The 12,395-nt window shown below is 34.9% G+C and overlaps 1 protein-coding gene across 8 annotated transcripts in view; it reads left to right on the plus strand.

The window, feature by feature from the left end:
- Nucleotides 1-12,395, plus strand: part of CEP128 (centrosomal protein 128) — a 417,494-nt gene that overhangs the window by 67,940 nt on the left and 337,159 nt on the right. For all 8 annotated transcript variants that reach the window (XM_079912854.1, XM_079912856.1, XM_079912858.1 and 5 more), the window contains one exon: nt 10,963-11,049. In XM_079912854.1, coding sequence (XP_079768980.1) covers nt 10,963-11,049 — 87 coding nt within the window. The remainder of the gene's footprint in view (nt 1-10,962; nt 11,050-12,395) is intronic.

A 12,395-nucleotide genomic window follows, 5' to 3' on the forward strand; every position in this document is an offset into this window, starting at 1 on the left:
GTACTCATCCAGTACTTGAATTTCCATTCACAGTGCAAACTTCCTGCATGGTTTGTGGATATTAAGGACAAGTCTCCACAAGCCATGCTATCTTTTTCGTATTGGGAAATATTGAGAATAATAGCTAGCTGGATTAAAGAATGTTCCATTTTGATACTGTTTTTCAGGGGGTTACTGTTTAATATTGATAAAACAAAAGCTGAACATTTAGAAATGTATTCCACATCAGAGAAGAGGTAACATGTCAACTGTTAGCCTGCTGGTTAAGGCCTTTGGATTCCTTTGAAGGGTGCAGTTCTGTGAGAGGATGTGTGTATGTAAGTTGTCCTGAAATTCTTATAGTCTCATTTCTATATAATTAACACTCATGTCATGTCTTGTTAGGCTTTTTACTTTATAAAAAAAAATTACCTAAGGCTTTTAATCATTACATGCTTGTAATGTACTTTCTATCCTCTTTCACCTCCCCATTTCAACTTTCTCCAAAATTCTCCCATGTATACTAACTTACATTTTCTTATTATTCAAGTGTTTTCGAATAGTGTGCATTTTTCAGGGTGTCTTTCTGGGTTGATCACTTTGCTTATAGTTTCCTTGGTCCTACCCTCATTGAAGTTAGTCCTCATACAATTTTTTTTCTCTTTTTTTTTTTTCCTGCTTATTTGCTCTCGGTTCTCGAAGAGTTACTACTTATTCTATTAGGGCCATTATGGTCTCCGACTCATTTTTTGTTTCACCTGTTCTTTCAGCATATGCATAGGAGTTCTTATAAAGCATCTTGAATTCTCATTGGAAATAGTTGAGATTTACATTATAGATAAATACATTGCTTCTGTGAGTTGCGTTTAAATCTGACACATATTTTATGTTCATACTACATATGATTAGATCTCAAAGTATTGTTTAATCACATTTCTTTTCCTATGTGTGCATATTTTTTCTTGCCAATATTGTCATTGTAAATTATAACAAATAAGGCTAGCATGAGTCTGTGTGAGTCCCTTTGTGTAGGGACTGTATGAAAATAGACATTTAATTTTGTTAATGCTATGATGATGATGAAAAATGTTTGTGCTCTTGTTGACTGAACAGCTGTCTGACAATAGACTGAGATTTTCTGAGTGCAGGACTTGTTTAATTTCTACTTTATGCTTTTCTTGAAGAGTGGAATGTTTCTATCTATGTTTTCAGCAAATTTATCCTAGACCATCTGTTTATAAAGCCCTATTTCCGTCATTATCAATTAATATTTATTGGGTAACTACTGAGTGCATAGTAATATTGTGCAAACAAAGATGACTTTGCTACAAATAGGCTTATTCATAGATTTGGTACTGTTTTATTTTGATTAGAAAAAAGCAAAAGAAACAACCCCCTCTCCCCCAAAATCCAAAGGCGTAAAATAATACCCTCTAACTCTGAACAATGAAAGATGTTGTATATTTACAGGACATTCTGCTCAAATACATATAAAACTTGAGAAATTCTAAATTAAATTTCCATAATTATCTATGATCTTCTGTTTGTCAACAATTCTAACTCCGTGGTCCTGCATTTAGAAAGTCAAATGAAGTATCATATTGCTCTGGGATTTCTAATAAAACTATGAGTCTCTTTTTTGAGAGGAAACTACTCAGATAAAAACAGACCCTCCACTAAGAGTGGTTGCTTTTTGATTTTGAAGGAAATCCTGGAAAGTGTACTTGTTGGGCTCACATTTAACTTTACTTGCAAGATTTTTATTAAGTAAAAGATTGCATAAAAATACAATCCATTCCAGTAAAAGCAATGGCATTTAGGAGAATAATACTCATTACCATTGTTGCTTTTGAATTAAAGAAGTCAAAGGACTTATATGTCTTTTCAGCATACCAACTTTGTAGGCAATAATTAAGGTTTTGTTTTGCAGATTGGCAAATTTAATAACGTTTGAAGAACGAAATCCTGACACTAGTCAATAGGGGTTTTACTTTTGCATTATTTTTATAGTCATGGTAATGGATTTTCGCTGATTCATCCATGGTCTCTGGCCTGCTTAGTCTTCCATGTGGCCTTTGGCTAAGGTTTAGGGTAAAGGCTATGGCCATGGAAGAGAGCAAAGGGAATTGGTTCTCGTGGTGATTGAACCCATGGCCTTGGCTGGCTTCATAGGCACAGGGTACCCTAACCAGTCACAGACTCCATAAATATGGACGTAGTGGAACCAGTGAGTTTATTTATTTATCAGGGAAAATAGGTCAGTAATATGTGCTCATCTGTTCTACCACAATAATTACTATAAAGCTTTTTGGATTCCTGAAATAATGATCACCTTATCATAAGAAGAAGGAGAAAAAAAAAAAAAAAGAAAAAGACATCTAGGCCATTCTCAAAGAGAAGCTTTGAGTTTTATGTTTCAAAACCTCAGGTATCTTTAAAGAACATTATTTAGGATTACACTTACCATCAGAAGTAATACCAATGTACTTAACTACTGATAAATCTTACTTAACCACATGATACCTGATATTACTCTACTCTTTGCAAAACAAGGATGGTTGCAACTTGTGACTCTACTCACTATGTGCTTACCACTTCCATCTGGAAAATACACATAGTTCACCTGGCAGCAAGTCTTTAGAATCTCTCCCTTTGATATCCCCAAAATCTGTATGGTGTCATAATGGTGATGATCAATATTGGATTCTCTTCTGACTTCTGTCACGCAGTTCTACTTTCACTTATTAAAGTGTTTTAAAATCGTAGATGTTGGTATGGAATTTTTGTTCCTTGGTAGTGCCTGAAAAATAAATTTCTTTGAATAATTTAAGTAACAATCACTTAGCTATTTCTGAGATATTGGTTCAGGGATTTAGAATATGAATGTATTGTTTTCTGCCTTGAAAAGAAACTTAATTTTTTGTTTTGTTTTGTTTTGGTTTTTGTTGGCACAGATGATCCCCAACTGGATGAACTTAAAGGCTAAAATTTTCCATGACTTTAGCTAGTTTTCATGTGGGAGGAATCTCTAACTTGATTTAGGAAAAAACAAAATTTAGAAATTCACAGAACTTGACAGAAATAAAATCTATGTTAATTTAAATGAGTAGTATTAGTTATGAGCAATAAAATCCTGCTGTATTATGTGTATATATTCCTTTTCAAAATGCGTATTTTTCTATTGATGTTTGGTTTTGGAGCTGTGATTTAGGTTTACAGAAGAGAATTTTGGAAATGGACACCAGATTTTTATATTAAAAAAAAAATTCCAGTTAAGTCAGGTTCCAATTACAGTGTTTTATACATACTGAGTACTTAGTAATGTTTTTCCTTGATTTGAAATATAACATGTCCTTAAGGCTATTTAACTTTTTAAAATACATAAACATAGACAACTTATAACTTCAGTTTATAGCTTATGTGGTCTAATTTGGATCAGAATATCACTATATTGTGAAGCTTAAAATATTTGCTGATTTTTATTTTGTACCTACATGAAGAATGATTGTAAACTAGATGACTGTGAAGTCATGAAAAGACATAGAGGAAGCTTAAAGGCATATTACTAAGTGAAAGAAGCTAATTTGAAAAGATCACATACTGTAGGATTTCGACTGCATGACATTCTGGAAAAAAAAATATGGAGATAGTAAAAACATCATTGGTTACCAGGAGATGGGGTAGGAAGGGGAGAGGTGAATAGGTGGAGCACAGAGGATTTTTAGGACAGTGAAAATACTCTGTATGATCCTATAATGATGAATACATGTCATTACACATTTGACCAACCCATAGAATGTTCAACAGCAAGAGTGAACCCTGTGTAAACCATGGACTTTGGGTGATTATGATGCATCAATTTAGGTTCATCACTTGTAACAAAGGTGGAGGTTTTGTTGGAGGATGTTGATAGTGGGGGAGATTATGCATGTGTGTGGGCTGAGTGTATATGGGAACTGTCTGTACCTTCCTCTCAATTTTGCTGTGAACTTAAAACTGCTCTAAAAAAATAGTCTTTAAAAAAATTATATATATATATATATGTATATACATATATATATTAAGAGCAACTATTTTATAATTCTCAGTAACATGACTGTTTCATTCTTTATTGTTACGGGAACAATATGACTTAAAAGTTTGTACCTTTAATATAATATTACAGACCTATTGTTCAATATGAGCACAGACTTGTTTTTCTATAGTCCTGTTGGTTTACCAGTGAATCATCTACATATTCTTGCCCTTGTGACCAAAGGCATGCAATTGTAGTGCTGCTGAGTGATTAGGATAAGACAGGATAGCTTATGTTCATAATTTTTTTTTTTGTTTTGGAAATTTCAGTGGCCTGTGTGGGTGTTAACATGTGACCTTTATTTCATTCCAGCTCCATCATTCTTACCCAAGCTTGCTGGTCCATTTAAAGTAGACAAAGGGCCTTTAATTCCCTATTTGTTCTACATTTTTGAGTGTGTTATTTTTTAGAGCCTCTTGATAAACATGCCTGTTGTCAAAGTTGTGGCAGTTTTTATGGTCAGATGAGAGGTCTACAAACATTTTCTTTTTCTCCTTTCCCCTACTCTTTAAAAGGAAAGGCTGTATTTTTTTTTATTATATTTGTGAGAATTCCAAATCATCTACCTCTAAAGAACTGCAGTAGTACAATACTCAATATGTTAGTCTTTTTAATGGAAATAGGCACACTTAAGGAAAAGAAGAAAAATTGTTGTTATTAGAAATTTAAATGTGCTCCAGGGACCCTCTATTAAGGTTCAGTGTTGTTGCTGTGATCTTAAATGTGTAAAAGACAATCTGAATCCGGGAGCAGGGCACATGATAGCTTTATAGCTGAACTGCTTTTAAGAAAAAAACAAGCTTTAAAGGGCAAAATAACATAGTAATAGAAATTCATTGGCATGTGATTTTTTTCCTCTTTTTATAGCTGCTTTTACTGGGTCAGTTTTAATATAATTCTAAATTGTTTGATCTAAGTCAAATGGAAAAGAAATCCAGTGCAGCCTTACACACTTAAAAAAGGTAGTAAATGAGTTAAAGTTTGTTATAAGATTTGAAGAAATGACTTGTAATTTTGATTTAGTTAATTTTAAAACTATTTCTCATTGACTGTTATCTGTGTTTCCGAAATTTAAAGTGCATTATATTTACTAGGTCTTAAGAGTTAGATTTTCTTTCTTTGTCTTTCATTTTAAACTAGATAATATAGAAAATGGGTTCAGTGTTCTGGGCTAGAATATTGCTTGTGTGTTGTTTACTGGTTTATGTTGTATAGGTAGGTTTAAAGTTAATAGGTGTGGGCTTCCCTGGTGGCACAGTGGTTGAGAGTCAGCCTGCCGAGGCAGGGGACACGGGTTTGTGCCCCGGTCCGGAAAGATCCCGCATGCCGCGGAGCAGCTGGGCCCATGAGCCGTGGCCGCTGAGCCTGCGAGTCCGGTGCCTGTGCTCCACAATGGCAGAGGCCACAGCAGTGAGAGGCCCGCGTACCGCAAAAAAAAAAAAAAAACGTTAATAGGTGTGTTATAGGTTGTTTAAAGTTTGACTTTTCTAAATGATAAGGTGGAAATATAGTAATTTGCTTTGGGTTGCTCCTCAGTACCTGACTTCTGTTCCTGTGCTGAAAACAATAGAATTTAAGTTCTCATTGCCTCAATTTTCCAAGACTTACATATCCTTAGAGTATTAGCTACAGTAGAGACATATATTATTTTGGAAAAGTGATATTATAAATAACTGGTCAGATGTACAAGGTGGAAAGTTCAGAGGAAAGGAAATTTTATCGCAAAATCTTAGATATCCAAGAGAATTAGAGGTTCTTTTATTCAACAGCTCATACGTGGAAATTCAAATTAAAAAAAAAATAGTTGACTTTCAGAAGAACTATGTTTTTATAGGGCATAATTCCATGTACTAGAAAACACAGTTTGATTAAAGTTCAGCTTGTTGATTTTTATTCCTTTCACATCAAGTAAAATTACTAATATTTATACTAATTATAAGAAATGAAGATTAAATATCTATTAGTATGAGAAAGAAAATAATTATTTCTCAACCGCCCTTTAAGGGGAATGGATCCTGGTAACAGGTCTTTTCTTTGTGTGGTGAGGAAAATGGGGTACTGGGCATGGTAATCAGTGTCGGCATTCAAAATTGAGAACTGGGGCTTCCCTGTGCCGTGGAGCGGCTGGGCCCGTGAGCCACGGCCGCTGAGCCTGCACATCCAGAGCCTGTGCTCCGTAATGGGAGAGGCCACAACAGCGAGAGGCCCGCGTACCGCCAAAAAAAAAAAAAAAAAATTGAGAACCGGAATAGAGGCACACTGCTCGGCGTAAGTCGGGGAGGGAGATTTAGAAGCCTGTTGGGAAGGCCCAGAAGCTGCAAAGAAACTGAACAGTGAAGCTGAAGAAGATGTAGGGAAACAAGGGGGAAGGAGAATTCCTGGTTAGTGGAGTAGCCCAGGAGAGTTAGGATTATATAGAGACTTGATGAGTGTACTCCATCCACCGATACGGTCTTATGTAAATTCTGTATCACTCATTAATGTTTTTGGTGTAAGTAGGTTATCTGGAGGTGACTGCAAAGGGGTTCAGCGTTCTACTTAGTGGTGAGCACTGGGCTATGAGTTAACTTACTAGGAATCTGGGTTGCATTAGGCATAAGGTTTGATGGGGGAAAAGCTTGTAGGCCAAAAAAGTACTGATAATGTTATAGTTGGTCTGATTTTGAGCTAAAATTGGTGGGTAAAACTTTAAGGATACTTGCATAGCCTCAAATTATCTACCAAAATATTTGTTCATTACTTTAGTGATTTTAACATAGTTCTACATATTCTTTGATATTCTCCCTCTGGGAGGTAGAACTTAATTCTTCTCCCTTTGAGTGTGGGCTGGACTTAATGACTTGCTTCTAACAGAGTCTGGAAAGGAAAGAATACTAACTTTATGGCAGGAAGATTTGGCAGACACCACACTACCGTAATCAAGCTATCAAGGTTAACATCACTAGTCCTGACTCATGTTGATATCACATACCCACCAGTGTGATGCATTGAGAACGGCTTACCTCTGTGGTATTCTGTTCCCAAATTTATGAGCTTTGTCTAATCATGAGAAGACATCAGAAAAACCCAAATTGAGGGACAGTCTACAAAATACCTGACTTGAAGATACCTGAAATATTTTCGAAAATGTTGAAATCATAAAAGCAAGGAAAGATTGAAAAACTTTCCCAGATTGGAGGAGACTAAAGAGACAAGCTGCTCTGAAGTATCTTGGAACAAAAAAGAACATTTGATAGTTGAGTAAAGTCTGTAGCTTTTGGTTTTGTAACAGTGTTAACATCTTAGTTTCAATAAACTTACCTTGGTTATGGAAGATGTTACTTTTAGGGGAAGCTAAGTGAAAAGTATATGGGAACTCTGAGCTGTCTTTACAACTGTTCTGTAAATCTGAATTATTTAAAAAATAAAAAAACTTAAACCTATTCAGAGTATTCTTTTCTAAGGAAAAGACTAAAATGATGACTTTGAAAACAGGAAAGGATTATTAACTCTTTGACTTAAACCCCCAAGTAAATATTTATTTTCCAACATCACTACACCGTAATAATTGTTTTTACAGAAAGAAAGGCAACTTGGTGCTTGAGAAAATATGGTGGTTAAGAAAGATGAGAGAAATCTGGAAAACTTTCATATATGTGATGAACAGAATTGGCCAATTGCAAAGTGAAGTTGTTATTTAGGAATTATAAAGGGATATTTATTCATCCATTCGATAACATATGTTTACCACCTAAAATGTGTCAAGTATTGTGTTAGAGTTAAAATATGATCATGACAGATGAGGTCCCTGGCCTTCTGAAGCTTACACCTTAGTGACACCAAATCTTTTATATTACTATTTGGAAATGTAAACCTCTAGATAAACAACAATTATTTGTATGTCTATCTAAGTAAAAATAAGCATATAAATGAATTAAGCACATTTTAATAGACTTAATCAAAATAAAGTATGTAAACACTTGGGAAATGTTAATATGTCTTTCTTGTTTTTTTGATGTAAAATGTAATAGGATTTTTAAAATGTAAGTTTTGGAACTCATGAGAAAGGGACAGAAATGGATTAATTCCAGTTAGTAAAATGGAAAAATTTCTTCACTGGAGAATTTTTGGGGTTTAAATTCTTAGTAAGTTAAACTCCTAGAGTTGCAGCATGCAGTTAAGTCAAGTTTTAAAAGCTTAGCAGGTGATTCCTTCTGTTTCTCGTACCTCAGTAAGCAGAGGACACAGGTGGAAACAACTTGGAACATGAAGAGATGTACAGAATCACACTGGAAGGATCTTAGCAGCTACTGTTTGAAGGTTGCAGAGTCTTCCAAGGTAGATTTTGAATTTGGCTTTGGAAGTGAATGGCTCTTATATTTGGGACAAGCCCATCTTGTTTGAAGTTGCTTATGGCCTTAAGTGATGTCACCGGGTTTGGGTGAGCCTTCACTGCATACTCATTTGGAGTGGCTTCTGCCCAGGAGTTTGAATCCAGAATGGGAGGCTGACTATTTACAGTGTGATGAAACTTATCAACTGCATGAGGAAGTCTTCCTCATAATCTCCTCTCTGTGGAAAAACCCAGGCTGGTTTTTAGTTCAATGAAAAAATATTGACTGAATCCATGAACCTTGAAAAAATAGTATTTTGTTTGTTTAAAAAACAGCAGCATGCTTTCTACAGTAACTTACTTCTAGACTAGCACTAGATTAAGTTTTAGAGAACCTGCAAATATATATTTGATATGAAAAATATACTTGGCAATAAAAGGTGTATGACATAACTGGAAAAAAAATATTGAAAAGATAACCAGTTAAGTTTAACTCATTAAAGAAAAACAGGTGATGGGGCTAGGTTGAATGATGATGTTGAGGAATAAGATAGTTCAAATATTGTAAAATGAATTGATGAAAAGTATAGCAACAATTCATATCTTTTTAAAAAATATTTCTCCCTCCTTCCCTCTCCCTCTTCCTCTCCCTCTCTGTCACAGAAACACACACACACACATATTAGGTGGAGTTAGACCGAGGAAGCATGGAAAAAATGAAGATGCCAGCAGTAATTTTCAAGTTTCTAGGATAATTTCGTTCAGGAAAAATTTATAAACACATCCCACCAGCCAAAACTGAATAGATTATACATACTTAAGTAAATATTATTACAAATTCCACTTAGGCTACAGTAAAGAACAAATAATAAACATCAAAATCATTTGATAGCTACCTACCTGAAAAGCATTATGTTTTGTAATACTTTATCAATTGTTAACAATTTAGTAATCGTAATAGTTGTCTTTTATTGTATATTTTAATGCTTTATAAGTATAAAATTATTTAGTCTTCATATCCACCCTATAAGCTTGATATTGTTTCAACGTGGAGAGGCAGTGCCATTCAATGGTTTAGAGGCACACAGCCTGAGTCTATGTCCTGACTCTGTCACGAGCTTGGTGAATGACCTTGGGCAAGTTATTCAACTCCTTGTAGCCCCAACTTCCCTCTTAATAAAATGGACTTAATGGGCTTCCCTGGTGGCGCAGTGGTTGAGAGTACACCTGCCGATGCAGGGGACACGGGTTCGTGCCCCGGTCTGGGAAGATCCCACATGCCGTGGAATGGCTAGGCCCGTGAGCCATGGCCACTGAGCCTGCGCGTCCGGAGCCTGTGCTCCGCAACGGGAGAGGCCACAACAGTGAGAGGCCCGCGTACCGCAAAAAAAAAAAAAAAAAATGGACTTAATAATAACTCATGGAACCATCATAAAGATTAAATGTATATATTCAATATATGTAATGTGTTTATTTAATATATGTAAGAAGAAGAAGAATGCCCGGACATAGTAAACACTATATTATTTATACTCAAATCAAAATTATTTTTATTTGATGGTGTCTCTCTGCGTTTTTACTCAATTGTTTTTTATTAGAGCAGGAGCCATGCAGAGGGAGCTGTAATCTCATGGGTAGGGGGGACATTGTTATTTTATATATGCATATATATGTACTTTGGAGATATATGTTGGATATGTGAGTTAATGAAATTGGAATATGATTGATTATACTTGCATCAAAACAGTTTTAACATGTTTTGCTGTTTGCCTAAAAATAGTTTTTCTATTGAGCATCATAGAACTTGTTGGAAAAGACTTCTGGAAATTTGGCTTTTCTCAACTTTGATGGCCTCTACACTTACACCTTTTTAAGTCTAAATGCTAAGTGTCGAATTTGTTTTTAAACAAATGGAATGTCTTTTAGATGTTATGAAAGATTGCTCTTAATATAAATTTTTTTCCTTAAGTTTAATTTTGTTTTAACATAGAAACAAACACTTATGTGGTTAACTTTTGAAATTTGTATTATCTTAAAGTTCCTTTTTTTCCAATTTATTAAAGAGAGAAAAATGTAGAAAAGAATGCTTTTCTTTGCTCTTTGTGAAAGTATGGTTGAAGAGCAAGTTATATGTTGTGATAAAATGTCATGTATGTGATAATGATGCAACAAGCATGTTTCTACCTTGATATTTTTTCAGAATTTGAAAAACTAGTGAACTGGTTTTAGGTATTATGTCAAAATTGTTGAGCTGATAATATAACTTTTAAATACTGTTATTTCGGCAGGTAAAATTTGTTTGTTTCCAAGAAAACTGTTAGCTGTCTAAGCTCTCTAAATGTGTTACAAAATTCCTAAAGATGGGAAAAAGTGAAACTAAGTGGAACTTGATTAGGTAGATCGGGAAGTTGTTTATATTTGAGCCCCAATGAAGTGATCTTATGACTTCAGTGAATGAGCAGGTTGTAATTCCTGTGTATATTTTGTACAATTCATAATCATCTTCCTCAGCCTTTTCTTAATAGATCCTAGTAATATCTTTCAGTTTTATATGTATTTTGGAATAATACTGATTTTCCCATGTCTTTCTTTCTAGGCATTGAAGAAACAAGAAGCTAAAGCAGAGGAGAATGAGGGAGTAGTGAAAAATAAGCTAAGACAAAGTGAAACTGAAAAGAGTAAAGTAAGATTTTGAAAATTAACATTTTTTTTAAAGTTTTGAATTTCATTTAATTTATCTTTTTATACAGCAGGTTCGTATTACTTATCTATTTAATACATATTGGTGTATATATGTCAATCCCAATCTCCCAATTCATCCCACCACAACCACCACCCCTGCCATTATCCCCTTGGTGTCCATACGTTTGTTCTCTACATCTGTGTCTCGATTTCTGCCCTGCAAACTGGTTCATCTGTACCATTTTTCTACGTTCCACATATATGCGTTAATATATGATATTTGTTTTTCTGACTTACTTCACTCTGTATGACAGTCTCTAGATCCATCCACGTCTCTACAAATGACCCAATTTTGTTCCTTTTTATGGATGAATAATATTCCATTGTATATATGTACCACATCTTCTTTATCCATTCGTCTGTCGATGGGCATTTAGGTTGCTTCCGTGACCTGGCAATCGTAAATAGTGCTGCAACGAACACTGTGGTGCATGTGTCTTTTTGAATTATGGTTTTCTCTGGGTATATGCCCAGTAGTGGGATTACTGGGTCATATGGTAATTCTATTTTTAGTTAATTTTAAGAAACCTCCATACTGTTCTCCATAGTGGCTGTATCAATTTACATTCCCACCAACAGTGCAAGAGGGTCCCCTTTTCTCCACACCCTCTCCAGCATTTGTTGTTTGTAGATTTTCTGATGATGCCCTTTCTAACTGGTGTGAGGTGATACCTCATTGTAGTTTTGATTTGCATTTCTCTAATAATTAGTGATGTTGAGCAGCTTTTCATGTGCTTCTTGGCTGTCTGTATGTCTTCTTTGGAGAACTGTCTATTTAGGTCTTCTGCCCATTTTTTGATTGGGTTGTTTGTTTTTTTAATATTGAGCTGCATGAGCTGTTTATATATTTTGGAGGTTAATCCTTTGTCCATTGCTTCATTTGCAAATATTTTCTCCCATTCTGAGGTTTGTCTTTTCACCTTGTTTGTAGTTTCCTTTGCTGTGCAAAAGCTTTTAAGTTTCATTAGGTCCCATTTGTTTATTTTTGTTTTTATTTCCATTACTCTAGGAAGTAGATCGAAAAAGATCTTGCTGTGATTTATGTCAGAGAGTGTTCTTCCTATGGTTTCCTCTAAGAGTTTTATAGTGTCCGGTCTTACATTTAGGTCTTTAATCCATTTTGAGTTTATTTTTGTGTATGGTGTTAGGGAATGTTCTAATTTCATTCTTTTACATGCAGCTGTCCAGTTTTCCCAGCACCACTTCTTGAAGAGACTGTCTTTTCTCCATTACGTATCCTTGCCTCCTTTGTCATAGATTAGTTGACCGTAGGTGTGTAGGTTTATC

Source organism: Stenella coeruleoalba (assembly GCF_951394435.1).
Source record: "Stenella coeruleoalba genome assembly, chromosome: 2".
Classification (NCBI taxonomy): Eukaryota; Metazoa; Chordata; class Mammalia; order Artiodactyla; family Delphinidae; genus Stenella; species Stenella coeruleoalba.